Raw genomic sequence first — 19851 nt, 5'->3', positions numbered from 1 at the left:
TCCAATGAGCAATGGTAACCTTAGAGAAAGGCTTTCCCAAAAAGGGTTTAGAAAGAGACAAAATACTAATCCGATTTACACAGACTTATGGTTCTATGCAGTAAGAAATCAGCTGCCTGTGCACGTCAAGTAGGTGTAATTTGCACTCCCCTTTACTTTGGAAATTTGGAAAGAAGACTGACAAATTAATGACCTGGTTAATGCTGGATTCTGAAGCCACCTTCGGCAAGAAAGATGGGTTGGTCTGCAGGGACACTCTGTCTTTATGGAAAACTAGATAAGGAGGCTTAATAAATTATGCTTGAAGCTCAGAAACCCTCTTGGCTGAGGTAATTGCCACCAAAAAGGCAGATTTCCATGACAAAAACTGCAAATCAACCGAGGCAGCTGGTTCAAATGGGGGAGAAACTATAGCCTGCAGAACAATAAGATCCCTAGGAGACGTGGGGTCCTTAACCAGAGGCCTAAGAAGAAAGGTACCCTTCAGAAAGACCTTACAAAGTTTAGATGAAGCTAAAAAGGCCGAAATTTCACCCACATGGAAACTGGAACTCGCAGCCAATTGGACCTTAACAGCAGAGACTAGTTCCACAATTAAAAATAGCTGCCAAAAAATCCAAAATGGCAGAGACTGCTGCTGTAAAAGGATCCAGGTCATGCTGAGAAGCCCAGACTGAAAAACGCTTCCATTTGTTAGAGTAGACCTTCCTGGCAAAAGTTTTATGAGCCACAATCAGGATCTTCTTAACAGGAGAAGAAAGCCTGGGAGTCCTGGCTACATACCTCTCAATCTCTTAGGGCAAGAAATCTGGACAAAGCCATCAATAAAAGTGGGACAAAGGTTCAAAAATTGGAACAATTTTTAAATATTGTTCTTACAAACTTAGAAAGTTGTTAGAATAATAGACTTTGCATTAGCATAAATTTTATGAAGGGTATAAAGTCTGAAACTCAAATCTCTAGTCATTATTTTCTAACTTCAGTCTTTAATGACTTTCCACTAATATGCCATAAAACCACAATTTTATGAAAATGGACCAAAAATATGATGTGAAAATCTGTACAGTTGAGAGGTATGCCTGGCTATCATGGAAATTGGAGCAGCCAAGCCGTGAGCTTTAGGATGACTAAATTTGGGTGAGGAACCCCTGACAGGTGCCTAATCAAATCCAGGACCAAGATCCAGAATCTAGGGAGAACACACTATAATGAGACCACAGAGTGGGAAACCAAACCTGACGAGGCCAGAAAGGGGCAATAAGAATAAATGAACTCTCCAGCTGCTGAGCTTTCTGAATGACCTTAGGAATAACAGGAAGTGAAAGATACGCATATAGTAGACCGTAGGGCCAAGCATGGACTAGAGCATCTCTGGGGGACTCCCTCGGGGAGGGGGGGGGATCAGAGTGAAATACTCACTGCACTTTGTGTTGGAAGTAGAAGTGAACAGATCGCTGCAAGGCTGACCCCACTTTAGAAAGATCTTGTCTGCTACTGACAAATTCAGAGACCACTCGTAAGGCATCAGACTAGACCATCTGAGCCTGTCCGCAAGAATGTTGGACTTCCCCGGAATGTGCATTGTGACTAGACAACGGCCAGTGGAGATCGCCCACTTCCACAATCTCATGGTCTCGTGGCAAAGGGGATAGGACCTGATCCCCCCCCCCCCCATTTGTTGATGTACCAGACCACTGACATACTGCCTGTCTGTATGCCCATAGTCCCAGGAAGAAGAGAGGCATGGAGAACTTACAATGCCAAAAGCACTGCCCTCATCTCCAGGACACTGATATGCAGACTGGCCTCAAGAACAGCTCATGTGCCTTAGACCATCCTTCCCATGTAATCCCCTCCCCCTGCAACACAGCAGGGAGGCATCCGTGGTCACCATGAACGTGGGAGAGGGGAGAACAAACGGCCGACCTAGGAGGAGGTCCGGTGATTGGAACCACCAAAAAAGGGAGCCCCCGCAAACACGCAACAGTCAAACATGGGTGGGACAAGGGAAGGACTAGCAAAGACCATTGAACTGCTAGGGTCCACTGCAAGATCCTCATATGAGGGTGCGCAGTTGGAACCAAGGTGACTGTGGCCGCCATAGACCCAACGCCAAAAGACCAAAGCATGCCAGGGGTAACTGGGATTGAAGAATGTCCTGTAAATGATGACAGAGTGATGACAGTCTGTCTAGAGACAGAAACACCTTTCCTTCTCTATAGGGTCGAGTCGAGCACCTATGAAATCCAACACCTGAACTGGTGTCAGTTGAGACTTGTTGAGATTTATGGTAATACCCAGGGACAGGGCCATATGAACACAATCCCCTGGTCTGAATTAGCTGACGCCTGTAGGGAGTGGAGAGGAGCCAATCATCCCATTAAGGAAAGACCTGAAATCCCTGCAGCCTCAGATGAGCCGCCACTACTTTGGTAAACACCTGGGGGGGCAGTGCTGAATCCAAAGGAGAGTACGATGAACTGAAAATGATTGGCTCCCAGCTGGAAGTGGAGAAACCTCTGGGAGTGCCTGTCCATCTTGATATGGTAGTACACATCCTGGAGGTCCATCGAGCACATCCAGTCGTTCATCTGCAGGAAGGGCAGAAGGGACTGAAGGGTGACCATCCAAAACTTTGTCTTGACAATGGACAGGTTCACGGTCAAAAAATCCAGAATGGTTCTTAAATCCCCTGTTTTCTATGGCATCAAAAAAAACCTGGAATAAATGCCTGATCCAGGCTGGTATGAGGGGATGGGCTGGATGACTCATTTTGCAAGCAGCCTGGCAATTTCTACGGCTTCCTCCTCCAGTTGACTGGGTGGAACGTCTGGGAGGTGTCTGGGTGGAAAGGGGGGGGGTGAAGAAAAGGGATAGAGTAAATTCTGGATATGACCTGCAGAACCCAACGATCATTTATAATGGACTCCCAGGCTGTTGAGTGCAGAGACAAGTGCCACCCGACTGCCTCCAGAGACGAGCAGTCAGGCAATCCCTCAGGATTGCTGAAAGGGTCTGTCTGGGAAAGAATCCTAAGACCTCTGGTTCTTCGGACACCCTGGTGCCTGTTGTATCCCCCCTCTGCCCCAGGAGAAGACATATCCTGAGCTTCTTGGGAAGAACCCTGAGATTTATGAAACCACAGCTTCCTGACCTCATGCTGATTCCTTGAAAAGGATCTTTGTGGAGTGGAGAATCAGATCCTGATGACAGACAAGGTCTTCCTGTCCTTCTTGCTCTGGGTTAACATGTTACGAACTGTTCTCCAAATAAAGTGGAACCATCGTAGGGAGCGTTAGTGAAAGATGCCTTCAAGGACTCCGAAAAGGCTCAAAGCTGGAGCCAGGCATGTCACTTGATGGCTACTCCAGTCCCTGCAGCCCTCGAACACCCTCGGTAGCATGTAAGAGAAGCGTCATGGACGTATTTGAAACAGAAGTGAGGATGGCCATATGGGAGGAGAAGACCTTCTCCTGTGTAGGTATGGACCCTGAGGCTGACTCAGCGACCTACTTGACAGTCCCTCTGCAGTCTGATTACATATGCCAAGTAATTCAGTGCACATAAGGCAAAAGTGGCTGAAGCATAGGCTCGCTTTCCAAAACAATCCATCGCCCGAGACTCCCTGCCTGGAAGGTGGACTGAGGAGCTCTCGAGTCAGCTCCTTCTTAGTGGCCGCAATTGGGGACCCCTTGGACCAATGGGGCTTGTTAGACGGGGTGCTAAGAACCTTGTCTGGGTGCCTGGGGATGGGCTCAACTGTGTCCAGTTCCTTTCATGACCTAGTTGAGATGAGATCCACGAAAGTATCTGCGGAGGAGGGGGGGGGCACCCAAGAGGTAGAAGGTCATTTGCCAAATGCCTCCAGGAATACTGACTCGTCAGGACTGGGCTTGAGGGTAGACCACCAACCACATTGGCAAAGGATCTCCATGATGTCTTCAAAGAAGACATCCTCCAGGGGTGTTTGGAAGGAGCCCTCCCCTTCCTCCAAGTCAGTATCATCAGTGAGAGACTCCGGCGGGGAGTCTAAGTAGCTTCTCTTGTATGTAGGGCTCCTGGGGGGGACTCCGGGGAGGATTCAGAAGTTCCAGGATCTGAACGTCTCTGAGGCGAACTGGCAGCAAGCTGTCCCTGAGAGGGGAGGACAGAAGACTCCGGCCCAGAAAGAGAGGGAGCCAGGGTGGAATCAGAGGACAAGCGTGTCAAGACTCTCGAAGGAGCTGAAAGGACCCTCTCTATCACCTCAAACACCAAAGGTGAGCAGACACCAGAAGGAAGAACGGCCAGGGCCAAGGCCAGATGTTCTGCCCTTGTAGTTGAGGGTGGAGGAGGAGCTGAGCCACCTGGTGCCGAGGGAAGAGCCAGAGCCGAGTCGTCTAGCACAGAGGCTCCAAGGGGAAGGGACGACCTCAAAAATCTCAAAGTCAATGCCATCCCCTTGGATCCGACACAGAGACTATGGCTCAGTCAGTCAGTCTGCTCCAAAAACAATGGAGCCAAACCATTCAAGGCAACAGTTGGGATCGAGGTACCAGGGACCATCGTCACCAGCCCCTCAACAGCCAGGAACCTCTGACCCAAGGATTCAAACCAAAGAATGGATTGGAGAAGGAGAGAAAGGGAGGAAGTCGGACTGCGTTCTCCCAGACCCGGTGGGGGATGGAGCAAGCAAGAATCCCAGCTGAATCTGGGCCAGAAGGAATTTCAACATCATCCTGTCCACCTCGGCTTCAGACAGAATCCAACTGGACTGGACTGAAAAGGCCATCGACCCCAGCCTAAAATGGCGCAGAGGAGAGTCGGTGGTTATGGACAGAGTTTGAGAAGTCTCTGGTTTCGGGAGAAGCATGGAAACCGGAGCCGAGGGGAACACCAGCTCATATCCAGGCAGGACTTGGATGGAGGCTTGGCCAAGGAAGAGCACTCTGGAGACCTCTTCCTAGGCCGATCCCGCTCTTTAGGATGGGCCTTCTCCCCATCTCCGGAATTCTTAGCAGGACATAGAGTCCCAGAAGCCGAAGAGGAGGAAGAAGAGGCCTCTGCAGGAGGTGGGCGAAGGCCCTTTAAAATAAGCTTGTTCCTCCTGTCGATCAAAGCATGGGGGTTGAAGCCCACGCAGATTGAACAGGAGGAATCTAAACGGGAAGCTCCCGAAAAGACAACACACAGTGTGTGGGCATTGGAGGATGGTAGCTTATGCCCACACTCTGCACACTTCCTAATGCTTGGCTTAGGGGTATCAGCCATGGCAAAGGAAGGCCCAAATCACTCACACACGCTAGGATAAGGATAGAAAAGAATGAGGGTAGATTTTTTTTTTTTAAGAGAGACCAATGCCGATGCGAAAAGAGAAGGTAGGGGTTTAGAAAGATAGATAACTAGAAGGAAGAGAAAAGGAGAAGAATAAAGACCCAAAAAGCAACACTTACGTACTATGGAGCTTGGAGCAATGAAAACTCGTCCTGTTCAAATCGAGTGGCAAACAAGATCTGAGGGGAGGAGGGACAGTGGGGCATTATGGGTAGGGGACAAACTTGGACTTTGGATCTGATGCTGGAGTATACGGCCAAGTTGGATCCAAGCCAGATCGAAGTCCCTCAGGTTGAAGACCAAATGAAAACAACTTCAGATCAATTTGTTTCCTTTTTGGAATCAAAATTAGGCAAACCAAACGACTAACTGACTGTATTACATTTGTAACAAAAGAAATGGGTTTGCTGTTACCAAAACCACCAAAGCCCATTCCACTAGATCACTGGAATCTTCTTCAGCATTTCTGTCTAGAACTTCCTTGGATGATGTGTGCAACTGCAACTTGGTCTAATCCACATACTTTTCTTGCTCATTACAGACTGGATCTGGTCTCCAAGGGAAGAGCAGCCTTTGGCTCAGCTGTTCTCAGGAATATCCTTACTTAGAGTCCTGCCAGGATTTACGCAGCTGGGGACTCTGTCCCACCAGTTGAGTGAAAATGACAACATCAGATAAAAAAAAGTTATGTACGTATCATACTATTCCATCTGTGTTGTCTGTTTTCATTCTCTCTCAACATCTCTCCCACCAACCCCCCCTCCTTGGTTGATTCTTAGAAAGATTGAAAGATGCGAAGGAACTACAGTTCCTTTGTTTGAGTCCAAGATTCTTTAATTTTTTACTGCTTTGCAGGTATAAGGGGCAGCAAACAAGACTTGAGGTATGTTAGATGACTAGGGCATTATGGGTAAAGGGGGGAGCTCGAGAGTTTCAGTCTTCCATGAGGTGGAAGAAGCGACGGAGTCAGATCAGAGGATTGGAACTGAACCCAACAACTGAGGACTGAATTAAAATGACATCAGATTACCTCTTTTGAATATCAGAGGTTTGTGAGTAATCACACTTAAAATTCTTCATTATTCAAACTACTGTATCCCCAAAGGGCAACTCTTCACAGGAATCAGTCCAAAGGTGAGAATTTGTGAAGAGTAAGCCAATGACTCATCTCCTAAGTCCTCCCCCTCATTTGAAGAATCAGAATCCTTAGTCCTCTTGGCTGCAGTAGATGACTAAGGAGAAGCAGGAAAAAATACTCCCTGATGTGGTCTCAAGGCTATCAGGATATTGAACAAGCCCTGGGTCAAGTCCTGACATTCCCTCTGAGGATTCTTAGTAATAGGTTGAATGTATTTAGTTTTCTGCTTCTTCTTTAGTGGGACATCAGCTCTGAGCCATGCCTAGTGGGTACCAGAGGACTTCTTCCCTAACTAGAATATGAGGAATTCCCCCTAGGCCCACCAGAAATGATCAGCCACTTTTCCATGGTGTATATCTGCATTACCTGAGGACATGCGAGAAGCCAGTTCCATGTCAGCCTCTGAAAGGGTCATGGCAGAGGAAACTGGTATCTACATCAGATGGTCTTTTCAGGTCTTTATCCGCTCTGAAAGAAACATCCATGAATGCTGGACAGCAGCAGTCTGACCAAGGCTTTTTGGTCTTTTTTTAAGAGATGCCTCTACCTCAGGCAGATTTTGTGATGGTACCCTGGGTCAAAAATTTGAAACTTTGTTTCTCAAGATGAATGGATAAAGAAGACATACAGCTGTGAAGCACCTGGGAAAAAAAGTCTGACAAACAGTACAATGGGTATGTTCATGTGAAGCACCCAAGCAGAATAAACACTTCTCATGATGGTCCTTATGGGGAATCTGCCTCCCACACTGACATTTTCTCTTTCTGGATTACATGGACACTAAATACTCAAAGAAAGGAAGAAAAAGAAGGAACCTTAACGGAGTACTTATCTGTAAATGGCTCGGTAGAAGCCAGCTCAGCAAAAGGCATTCAGGCTGATGTTCAACTGTGGTGTTCAGAGTGACAGCAAAGTAGTTCTCAGTATGGAGCGTACATACATCACCTTTATGCTCAGTGCATGAGTGGGGAGCATACACCTAATGTACAACAATAGGAGGATGTAAAGGCTTTGGCATACTGGCTGGAATTCTGTAACTATGATAAGGAATGACATCAGGGCATACCTCTTAGAGCAAGTAATCAGGGCAAAGGCCCCAAAAATAGGGACACTTTTTAAATACTGCACTTACAAACTTGGAAAGTTGACAGAACAAAGGGTTCAGAATTAGCAAGAATTTTTCTGAAAGATATGAAATCTGGAACTCAAATGTCTGTCATTGTTTTCTGACTTCAGTCTTCAATGATTTGCCAGTGATTTGCCAGAAAACCAGAATTTTATGAGAAACAGATAAAAAATATGAGGCAAAAATCCAGACAGTTGAGAGGTATGTTTCTGGGCCTTCCTTAGCTACTCAAATAAGGGCAAAGGCAAGTACACTTCTTTGGGATGCCAGACAAAGCATGTATACCTCTCTACATCATGTGTTTAGCAGCAAAGAAAAAAAAGTCCATTTAACACAGAAAAGTTTCACACTTTCTTCTGCTGAAAGCATCACAAGTTCACATGTGTTTACATGGTATGCAGTACAGGAGACCATTCAGGAGTATACCCATTTCTAAACTGCTGCAGGGCACTGTCAAGTTAAGTGAAATACTCAAAGTCTCAAAGCAGGCAAAAAGAAGGCCCAGGGAATCAAACCCTGGACTACAGGAAGCAACTTTTTGTAAGCTCATAGTCTTGATCCCCTATGCTAACAACACTGCCAGATTAAAAGTGAGAAGGGGAATTACTCCTTTTTATATTTTGGGCAAGTTGTTTCTAACTGTATAGCTTTGTGCATATATTCTTTTTAATCATTTTCTTTTATTTATGGTCAAAGAGCTACTCTCTCTGCAGGATGACAAAGATTATGGCAGGGAGAGGCTGCTGTAAGACCATTTTCACTTTGTACTAAATGTCACTTTGTACTAAGTATTTTCAGTCTATATTTTACAGAGTACAGCCCGAAGTAAAGCTCTACTCATCAAAACTGCTTTTGTGTTCCATATTTATCCCCTATTTTGTGTGTGCAACAAAACCTGCCATATGAAGTGTTTCTACAAACTGCAAATTTTTTTTGAAGTTTTAGTTTTCGCACCGTTTGTGGGTTTTATCATTTTTCCCCAGTCCTCCCCAAAAGACCTCTGCTTGCTAACCTGTCAGAGATGAACTAATACAGAACTATGATTAAATGTTTTTTTTTTTATAAGACTAAAGCACAAAACTTTTAGCAACACGACTCAGGCAACAGACAGAAGAAAGGGGAGCTTATAACAAAGAAGGTAACAAGAGATGCTGTAGAGGTATTAGAAATATTTCGGAAATTCTATGAGAGTGTCTACTAAGTAGAGAAATATAAAATCAAGAGGAGATACAAATGGAAATGTTTACAGAAGAATAAGTAAGTCAAGGTTAGAGGTAGATGAGGCTCAATTATTAACAGTTAGGATAAGAGGAGATGAGAAAAAAAACTGTGATGTATAAACAAGCTACAGGAAAGTCCCCAGGAATAGACAGTATTCCTGTGGAAGGTTGGAAACTAGGAGGAAAAAAACTGATCCTGAAGGATTTGTTTAACAATATCTTAAGAGGAGAAGTACCACAGTCCTGGAAGAAAACAGTGGCAGCTGTAATTCCCTACAGAGATTAAGGCTCGATCAGATCCAACTTCATACAAGCCAATTTCAATACCAAACCATGATCATAAAGTGTTCATGTTTATAATGGCTAAAAGAATGGCAAATGTAATCCCAAAACTGACAGATATGGATCAGTGTGGTTTTGCGGAGGGGAGGCTAACATTTGACAACATTAACAGAACACTGATGATCTAGAGGTAAGAAGAATGTAAGAAAATACCATTGCTGTTGGTGGGTCTTGATGCAGGGAAAGCATTTGACAGAGTACGCTGTGAATTTATGAGAAGGGCAATGGGAAGCATTTGCATTTCCAGAAAAAAATGTTAAGGTTGGTTAAGAGAATATATGAGGGATCGGAGGTGAAAATTCAAGTGGGTGGGGTCCATACCTCTCAGCTGTACAGGTTTTCGCAGAATGTCCAGATTTTTGCCTCATATTTTTGGTGTTTTCTTCCTACAATCTGTCACTTTCTGGCAAATATCTGAGGATTGAAGTTATTAAATAATGCCAAAAACATTTGAGTTTAAGACCCCACATCCTTCGGAAAATTCATGCTAATGCAAAACCTATTATTCTATCAACTTTCTAAGTTTGTAAGGGCAATATTTAAAATCTGTCCCTATTTGTCCCCCCATCATAGGCTTTGTCCAGATTTTTTGCTCCAAGAGGTTGAGAGGTATGGTGGGGTCCTATCTGATAATTTCTGCTTAAGCAGAGGAACCAGTTAGGGGTGTCTTCTTTCCCCTTTATTATTTGCATTATATTTAGAACCATTTGCAAAGAAAATAAGGGACTCAGAAATTCAAGGATATAATTGGTATGGTAGTCAAGAAAACCTGGCTTTATTTGCAGATGATATTATTTTGTACCTGACAAAACCAGGAAAAAGACATTATTACAGTTTTGTAGAACATTTTGAGACAGTTTCAGATCTTTTCAGGATGCAAAATTAATGAAGATAAAACACAGGCAAAAGAGGTAAATTATGTACCCAAACATGAACTGGTTCAGGAATACCTATACTTATGGGGACATGATAACATGAAATATTTAGCAATATGGATTAAAAAGGATTCTAGTGTGGCAGCTAAGGATATGTGAGAAGAGACTAAACAAAAGATAATACAAAAACTAAGAAAATGGAAGCTTTGTTATCTGGATATGGGTACTAAGATACAAGCAGTTAAAATGCTTTTAGTCCCTTTAGTCTTATACACAGGTCAGGCATATTTTTATCAACCAGCGGAGAAGTTGTGGGCTGCAATTAATAAAGAGCTGAAGGACTTTATGTGAGAGGGGAAGATGGCAAGAGTCAAGTGGGATAAAATGATGCTTCCAGCAGAACAAGGCAGGTTGGAATTATCCAATTTGAAGGGGTATTTCAGAGCTACATAGTTAAGACTCCTATACATAGCACAAGCAGAAAACTACAATTCAAAGTGGAAAGGGATGATGATGAAACACTAGGGAAGCTCAAGAAACAAGGAGAGACTGGGATTTTGGATGCAGACCTTTAAGGAGAATAACAATAATCATGCAGAATATTATATCCATAAAGTAGCAGAAAGGACTATAAGAACTAAACCAACACAGGAATGGAGAAAGAAGATTCTGCCAATAGGGATGACTGCAATTAGGGATACAGACAATATGAAAGAGGGGGCTGGAATTTATTGGAGAAAACTGGCAAAGGAATCAAGGTAATGGGAGAAAATAACTAGAGAGGGAAAGATGATAGAATGGGAAGACGCCAAGAATTTATTTGCACTGCAGGTTAGAGATTGCGTTCAGGGACTGATATCAGAGTATAGGCAAAGAGAAAGAAACAGAGGGGTCCTACACAAAAGACTAGCACTGGTAGAGTTTTTAACAGAATCTAGAACAGAAGCTTCCATATAAAAAGGAATAATTAGTACAGCATATAAAATATTGCAAAATAACTATAATCAATCAGAGGAGGTTAGAAAGGATTATGAAGAGAGATTAGATAAGCAATTCACAAAAAAAACAATGGGAGAATATATGTATGTTTTCCCAAATATGCATCAAAATCTCTAAGATTTAGGATTTTTGCCTGGAAATGTTTACATAGATATTTTTATACCCCATGTAGACTTCAGAGAACTTTTCCTCTGGTAGCCAGTAAATGCTGGAGGTGTGAATGGGAAGAAAGAGGAAACTGGGAACATATTTTCTGGGACTGCAGTGAGTTGGTGGACTTTAAACTTTCCCTGCAGGATGCAATGTCAGAGATGCTGGGTGGGCAGATTGGTCTGATGAGGGAGATGATTTTTCTGAGCTATGATACAGAATCGGAACTGCCTAGACATGGTAAGGCCTTGCTGTGTCTAATAATGGTGGCTGCCCAAAAGGCAATTATTAGAAATTGGAAATCAAAGTCTAAACCAACTATACTGTAAGTAGTGAATATAGTAAGAGAGACAAAAAGTACAGTTTTGTACCTACCATAAATGTAGATGTTCGAGGATCCACATTGCTGCAGTCATAACCTGTGGGTAGTCCGCTGTCCTCGGTCGGCCCGAATACCAAAGAGCTAGGCTGGCGTCGGTCATTGTCGCCTAGAGCTGACGTCAGTACGCAGTAGTACTTAAGCGCATGACCAACGCCATATCCTCAGTCTTTCTTGCCCCAGATGTCAGAAGGCCTAAAAATGAAGGCCAGAACTAAAGTAGTAAAAGCCCAACAACCACCAGTGTAGAAATAAAGAGTATCCTAAAAAGAAACCCAGCAACCACAACTATAGAGGGGAAGGAGGGAGGGAGGGATAATTGGACTGCAGCAATGTGGATCCTCGAACATCTACATTTATGGTAGGTACAAAACTGTACTATGTTCTTCGTCTCACATTGCTGCAGTCATAACCTGTGGGTAGAATCCCAAAGAAAAGGGAGGCTGGCAAACTACAACGCATTAGGAGCTGCTAACATGCCCTGTAAAACTGCAGTGGCAAACCCAGCCCTGGACTTGGAATAAAGAGGGAGATGGTAATGTTTAGTAAAAGTGTGTACTGAACTCCAAGTAGCTGCCTCCAAAATATCCTTAGTAGCTACACCCCCTTAGAAAAGCAGTAGAAGTGGCAGTAGCCCTAGTAGAATGAGGTCTGATCCCAGCAGGAACATCCTTCCCATGATGAGAATAACAAAAAGCAATACAATGACCAATCCACTTTGAAATAGTCTGCTTTGAAACAGCTTTCCCTTGTGAACTCAAAGCAAAAGAAACAAATAACTGTTGAGTCTGTCTGAACTCCTTAGTTCTGCTCAAATAGTAACGTAACTGCCTGTGTATATCTAAAGAATGCAAGACTTTTTCCCCTTTATTTTGGGGATCAGCATAAAAAGTAGGCAAATGAATAGACTGGTTCAAGGCCACATTAGAAACCACTTTAGGCATAAAAGTAGGGTTAGTTCGCAAAGAAACTCTATCCTTATGAAATATCAAAAAGGGTTCAACTGCCTTGAGTGCCTGCAATTCAGATACCCTCCCAGCAGAAGTAATGGCCAACAAAAAAGCAGTCTTCCAAGACAAAAACTTCAGTTCAGACGTAGCTGCAGGTTCAAAAGGAGGTAAAGTAAGTTTCTCCAAAACAAAATTGAGATCCCAGGAAGGAGTAGGAGCTCTACGTGGGGGTCTTATATTCTTTGCCCCTCTAAGAAATTGTTTGAACAAAGGATGAGAAAATAAAGGAGGGTCACAATCATAGTGAGCAGAAATGGCTGCAGCATGAACCTTCACAGAAGAGAATGACAAACCCTTGTCCAGTAATTCAGTAAGATACTGTAGTGCAAAACTCAAATTAGGCACTGAAACATCAAAACCCTTTGCAGTGCTCCAAAGAAAAAATCTCTTCCATTTATCAGCATAAACTTTTCTAGTGCTAGGCCGCCTGGCTTCCAAAATGACATTCAAAACCTGTTGAGGAAGCTGAGACCCCACCGGCTCCATCACAGAATACGCCAGGCTGTTAGATGGAGGGACTGCACCTGAACATTGAGAAAATGATTGTTTGACTGGGACAACAAATGAGGAACCTGTTGCAGAAGCCAAGGAGGCTCCCGGATTAAACTCCTCAGCAGAGGATACCAATGCTGACGTGGCCAATCTGGTGCTATTAGAATCATGCAAGGCTTGTCCTGCCTGACTTTCAAGAGTACCTTGGGGAGAAGAGGCAGAGGAGGAAAAGCATAAACGTGAAGTTTGTTCCAACTGAAAGATAGAGCATCCACTTTCCAAGCATCTGGGTGGAACATCTGTGCAAAATTTTGGAAGTTGAAAATTCAGTGGAGAAGTGAACAGATCTATGTCTGGAGTTCCCCAAGCCACAGTCAATTGTTTGAAAACCTGAGGATCCAGTTTCCACTCGTGGGGATCCACAATTTGCCTGCTCAATATATCTGCTAGGGAGTTCTGAGCTCCTGGCAGAAACCGTGCTTGAAGATTGATTCGAAAACTCAGAGCAGTCTCCCACAAAATCATTGCTTGCCTGCAAAGAGGGTAGGAATGGGTTCCCCCCTGCTTGTTGATGTACCACATGACTGTTGTGTTGTCTGTTTGAATCAACACCTGTCCCGGCTGAAGCAGGTCCTTGAAGGCCATCAAAGCAAATTGAACTGCTAACATCTCCTTCATGTTGATATGCAAATGTAGTAGTTTGGGAGACCACATGTCTTGTATCCATTTCCCATTGAAGTGTGCTCCCCAAACCAAGTCCGAGGCATCCGTCGTTAGGATCTGACTCGCCTCTGGTCGGGTCACAGAGAGTCCCTTGTTTAGGTGACATTCCTGAGCCCACCACAAGAATTCCTTCTGGATGCAAGGTATAATCCGAATGACAGTGTCCAAACTGTGGCAGTGTTGAGTCCACACACTTTTGAGATACCATTGTAGCTTCCTCATATGCAGTTTGGCATTGGGAAGTACTAGAATGCAAGATGCCATTAACCCCAAGGCTTGAAGGACTGTCCTTGCAGTCAGCCAGGACATTACTGATAACTGCTGGAAGTAAAGATGAAGAGTTCTTTGTTTGTCCGGGGTTAGAAATGCCATCTGAGAAGCTGTATTCAGTCTCACACCCAGAAAGCACATGTCCTGAGAGGGTACTAGACTGGACTTTATTTCGTTCACAGAATACCCTAGGCACCTTAAAACTGCCATTACATACTGGAGATGTTGTAGTAATATGTCTTTGTTTTGAGCAAGAATCAGGCAATCGTCCAGATAAGGGTAAATTTGTATTCCTCTCTGTCTGAAGAAAGCAATCACAGGAGCCAGAACTTTTGTGAATACCCTGGGCAGTAGATAAACCAAAGGGCAATGCAGAGAACTGATAATGCGAAGTACCAGCCCGAAATCTCAGGAATCTCCTGCAACTGGGCCTGATAGGGATGTGAAGATAGGCCTCTTTGAGATCCAGGGTTACCATCCAGTGATCTTTGCCTAGCATAGGCAGAAGTTGTTGTAATGTTAACATCTTGAACTTTGGAATGTCTAGGTAGGAATTGAGAATGGACAAATCCAGAATTGGCCTCCAAGTGTTTCCTTTCTTTGGCACTAGGAATAGACGGGAATAAAATCCTAGGCCTACTTCTGACGGAGGGACCACCTGAATTGCCTCCATCTGCAAAAGCAGAGAAATTTGCTCCTGAGCTTCCAGCCTTTGCTGAGGAGGCACATCCGGCATGCCTTTGAAAGGAGGAAAAGTGTGAAAATAAAACTTGTAGCCTTGATTTATTATATCCAACACCCATTGGTCCTGGGTGACCAAATTCCAGTTTTGTTTGAAAAGTCCCAACTTTCCTCCTAGAGGAGCTGCCAGTAAAGAAGGGTCTGGCAGCGGAAGATACAGGTCATTGGGTCTGCTTACGAAAGGGCTGACCCCTACCCTCACCAGAAGACTGTGCAGGAGAGCTCCAAGTCCTAGGTCTGAAAGAACCCTGAGCGTGAGCCCTGCCTCTACCACGTCTAGACCTGCCCTTAGACTGATAATCCGAAGAAGGATAAGACCATCCTCTAGCAGGCCAATTCCTACTAAACTTAGGGGGCTGCACCTTTATAAAATCCTTGACCGTCTGCATAGACTTAGCCTTATCTTCCATCTTTTTCAAAACTGATTCCACAGGAGGGCCAAAAAGTACTTCAGATTGAAGAGGAGCATCCAAAATCCGAGCCTTAACATGCTCTGACAAATTTTGATCCTTAAGCCAGGCATGTCTACGAATAACTGAACCTGTAGCAGCCACCCTGGATGAAGCCTGAAGAGCATCAAAACCACACTGCAAAGAATGTTTGCCAACTTGATCTGATGCATGAACCAACTCCTGGAGCTCCTTACACTCTATACCCTCAGATAAAGCATCCACCTTAGATTTCAATTGGCCTAACAAAAATTCTGATACTTCAGCATATGAAATTGGCAATTCAAAGCCCTCATAGCTAACGTAGAGGAGGTGTACACTTTTTTCCCCCACCTATCTAACGCTCTAGAATCCTTATCCAAAGGAACTGGATTCTTAGCCACAGAAGCCCTAACACCCTTTGGACCTTGAATAATAGTTTCGGATCAGCTCTAGGACTCTTGTACAAATACTTATGTGCTTCTGGAACTCTGTAATACCTGTCTGGCTTAACAGGGGCCGGAGGCAAAGAATCAGGATTAAGGGAAGATTCAGAAAAAACATCCTGAACAACATCTAAGACAGGAGGAATAGCCAAGGGCCTATGTTGTGGCAGAAACAAAAATTCCCTAAGCCTTTTCCGAGAATCTGAAAAATCTTGACCTTCCCACTTGAAATGTTCCCTCATGGAATGTAAAGTCTCAGAAAAGAAAAATCCTCTGGAGGAGAAGCAGACGGACAGGAGTCCTCTGCATCCGAATCTGAATAGGAAGGGAAATCCTGAATTTCTTCAGCTGAGGAGTCAGAGTAGTCAGAGGAATGATCCATTCCCTCTAAATCTGCCTCCACCCTAGGCCTCTTCTCTGGGGGGGGGGGGCATAGAACCCCTGATCAAAGAAATCAAGTCCTCTGCCATTTTCAACATATGCTTTTTAGGAACAGGGGCTGGAGAGCTAGAGCTATGACCAGGGCCAACAAGACAAGGTATGGCCTTAGCATGGCCTTTAGCCACTGAAGTAGAAGGCCTAATAACCTTTTGTAAAGCTGGAACTACAGACACCGGAGAAGCACCCTCAGCCTGGCCTAACTCCTGAGAGGCCAACTCCTGTAAAAGTAAAGGTTCCCCCTGGGATTCAGCCGAACCCTCGGCAGGATCCACAGATTCAACCGGAGGCTCCGTAGAACCGGCGTCCGCAACGGACGACTCATCCGGTTTAGACCTTAAAGATTTATCCTTACGCTTTTTAGCGGTAGCGGGCGTCGAAGGATCCGACGGCATGTTATAGTTACACCGTTTACCAAAAACAAGCCTGGCACAGTCTAATCTTCATTTAATGGTGTGCTTATTAAATCTAGCACAAAAGCGACACCCGACCACGTCGTGCTCAGGCCCCAAGCAAGGAATACAGAAAGAATGATAATCCCTATGAGATATCTGTTTCCCACAAGAAATACAATTATTAACTTTTTCTGACATCCGGATAACTGAGGCAAGAAAAGACAAAAATTTCCCCAACGGGATACTTAGCCCAACTTGGTCTTCGGTCTGAAACTCGATAAATGAAAATTTCAGAACGCCGAACGGCACTTGCAAACGCTGCTTCTGCTTCGGACCACGCGGCAAGAAAGACTGAGGATATGGCGTCGGTCATGCGCTTAAGTACTACTGCGTACTGACGTCAGCTCTAGGCGACAATGACCGACGCCAGCCTAGCTCTTTGGTATTCGGGCTGACCGAGGACAGCGGACTACCCACAGGTTATGACTGCAGCAATGTGAGACGAAGAACATCAACTAGAACTGAGATCTCTAGAAAATGGTAGGAGCAAACTCCATGGGAAAAAATGGGAATTGTGGGAACAATACATACAAGGGAGGAATGAGGCCTAAAAGGCAGCAGGACTTAAATGAGCTATGCAATGTTTGAATGAGAAAGATTGGATAGATTATAAGTGACGTATAATGTTCGCAACTGGGAGTGTGTCAATATGGTTTGTAATGTAAAATGCTTGTGACTAGGATTGTGTTGGTGTGGTTTGTTTTCATTTATATAAATATATGATTGCCGATGTGGTAAGTGATGTTTTAATGAAGATGTTTCTTGTTTAAAAAAGGCAGGAATTGAATACTTTATGCAATACTGCTTAGGCTATATGACATATAGCAATATATTTGAAGTATAATGTTTGTTATATTAATATAGTTTGATTACTTTTATATGAATGTAAATTTGTCTACGTCACAAATGATAATTCAATAAAAGTGTTTGAAAAAAAACTATGATTCAAACCCATATTCTCAGCCCCAAAATGGGGCAAGTAGTGTTCCACTACAGATCATTTTATTCAAGTACTTATGCCTTACCTGAGTTAATGTCTGTGAACATGTGCAGTGCGAGACACCGAGGGTTCAGACAGCACTTAGCCTGAGCAGAAACCATCTGTAAATGGGTTGCTGTCAACAGCCAACATTCTTCAGAGCTCTCTTGGGAACTGTGGAAAGAAAAGAAACCAGGCATCACACAACCTAAGGAAATAAACGTGGGTTTTTACACATTACTTGAAAACCTCTGCATAAATTTGAAGAGACACCTATTTACCAGTCAAGTATCATTTGTCAGACATGTTTTTTTTTTTTCTCCTTTCTTTCCTATCATCCCCTCTGCATCGCTTTCTACCCAGAACAAGTCACTGTTGTTTCTAACCCAAATGAAAGCATCAGAATCCCATTTTCACAGTACTGGATTTCTCATATAGCTCATGTTTCCATTTTCCATAATCAGTACAAAATACATCATCAGGATTAATTAGCACGGTAACGAGGTTAAACAGCATCAACATAATGTACATCCTTCCATACTGTGCGTATGCACTTATCCATTAACAATGGACTTAAAGGTCATGTGCAGAGAAACAGAAATAGAATGTGGCCTCTTCATTTCATTTCTACTCTTAAGAAAAGTTTTCTAATCTCAGTGACTGCTGTAGTTCTTATTTTTGCTTAAAAATTGTACTTAATGCAAAAATAAAACTTATAAAACCAGGCTAAGTCACTGGTAATGTATACACATTTTGCAGCAATAGTCTAGGAAGGATGCAATCTCAAGCAAAGCAGTCATGCTAAAAGGAAAGATCTCTCTCTCTCTTTTTCCTGCCCCACAACATACAGTAGTGTAGCAATCACTGTTTTAACCAAGGAGACTTGTTGCAAGTGGAAGTTGCACACAGACAGACAAAGAAAGTAGTTACTTACATGCCACTTACTTGTAACAATAGACATTGTTACTGACATGTGGGTAGTAGTGCCCTGCTACCCTCCATTTAGCAGTCTGTCAAAGCTCAGAACTCCTTCCACTACTAGTCTGTGGGTGATAAGGACTGATCAGTTGCCAGAAAAAGGACAGTCCTTTACAGCCACAGATAGAAGACCTTCATTTTTTTCTTGGGCACAACAGAAACAGCAGATGAAAATGGAAGCCTTGCAAACACAGAATAGTTGTGTAAAATCTTACCATAAAATCTTACCATAACCACAGATGTCCTTCTCTTCCATGTTGCAGTATTCTTGGTATGGTATTTTCTGCCTCAGGCGACCCATATGTCGGCTCCTATACAAATGCCTCAGCTTGGCTGTTGTAGTTGTGTGGGACGTCACATGTAGGGCCATAAACCAGGGACCTTAAATGTGACGTCTGCACGCACAGACCTCAGAACGTGAAAGCCCAGCTGGAGTAGAGTAGCCAGTGATGTCAGTCATAGGGTCAAGGAGCCATTATGTGGTTAAATTGGTCAAGAGGTAGGGTATAACCCCCAAGAGACCTAAGACAGATGAGTAATGAGTAAGAGAATGGATAAGGGGGGGTTAGGTGGGTGGGAAGGAATACTGCAACATGGAAGAGAAGGACATCTATGGTTATGGTAAGATTTTACACAAATATTCTACGTCCTTCTATTCCTATGTTGCAGTATTCTTGGTGTGGAAGAGTACCGCAGCTTAGATGGAAGGAAGGGAGGAGGTACAGAAGAGGCTGATTTTCCACAAAGCCCTGCAGGATTGCTCTGGCAAATCCTGCATGTGCTCTGGAGACACCGTCTAACTTGTAGTGTTTGGTGAAAGTGTAAATGGTGGACCATGTGGCTGCTTCTAGTACGGAAGCAGTGTCCAGGCCTTTTAAGAAGGCTTTGGAGGCTGCCACTGCCCTGGTGGAGTGAGCTTGAACTCCCCGTGGGAGTTTTTTGTCATGGTGTGAATAACACAGGCAAATAGCTTTTCTAATCCAACATGCAATGGTTTGTTTGGAGGCTGCCTTGCCCAGGGCCCTGGGGTGGAAGGAAACAAAGAGCTGATTGAATTTTCTTATGGATTTTGTTTTGTCTAGGTAACACCTTAGCTGTGTACATCCAGGTGTGGAGTATTCTCTCACTTTCACTGGTAAGAGAGGGGTAGAAGGTGGTTAGAAGAATAGATTGGTTTAAGGACAGATCATTGACCACCTTCGGCATAAAGGAAGGATTACTTCTTAGTGTTACCCTGTCCTTGTGAACAGTAGTGTATTGAGGGCAGGTGATTAGGGCTTGTAATTCAGACACCCTTCTGGCTGAAGTTAAGGCCACTAGCAGGACTGTATTCCATGTGTACATTTGCG

At 43.9% G+C, this 19851-nt stretch overlaps 1 protein-coding gene across 2 annotated transcripts in view; it reads right to left on the bottom strand.

Annotated features, from left to right (window-relative positions):
- Positions 1-19851, bottom strand: part of HMGXB3 (HMG-box containing 3) — a 1387103-nt gene that overhangs the window by 328333 nt on the left and 1038919 nt on the right. For both annotated transcript variants that reach the window (XM_044069603.1, XM_044069602.1), the window contains exon 13: positions 17571-17698. In XM_044069603.1, the coding sequence (XP_043925538.1) occupies positions 17571-17698 (128 nt within the window). The remainder of the gene's footprint in view (positions 1-17570; positions 17699-19851) is intronic.

Source organism: Protopterus annectens, chromosome 4.part0 (assembly GCF_019279795.1).
Source record: "Protopterus annectens isolate FY-2018-M chromosome 4.part0, PAN1.0, whole genome shotgun sequence".
NCBI lineage: Eukaryota > Metazoa > Chordata > Ceratodontiformes > Protopteridae > Protopterus > Protopterus annectens.
The sequence above is the reverse complement of the archived record's forward strand: the minus strand, read 5'-3'. Positions and strand labels throughout refer to the sequence as shown.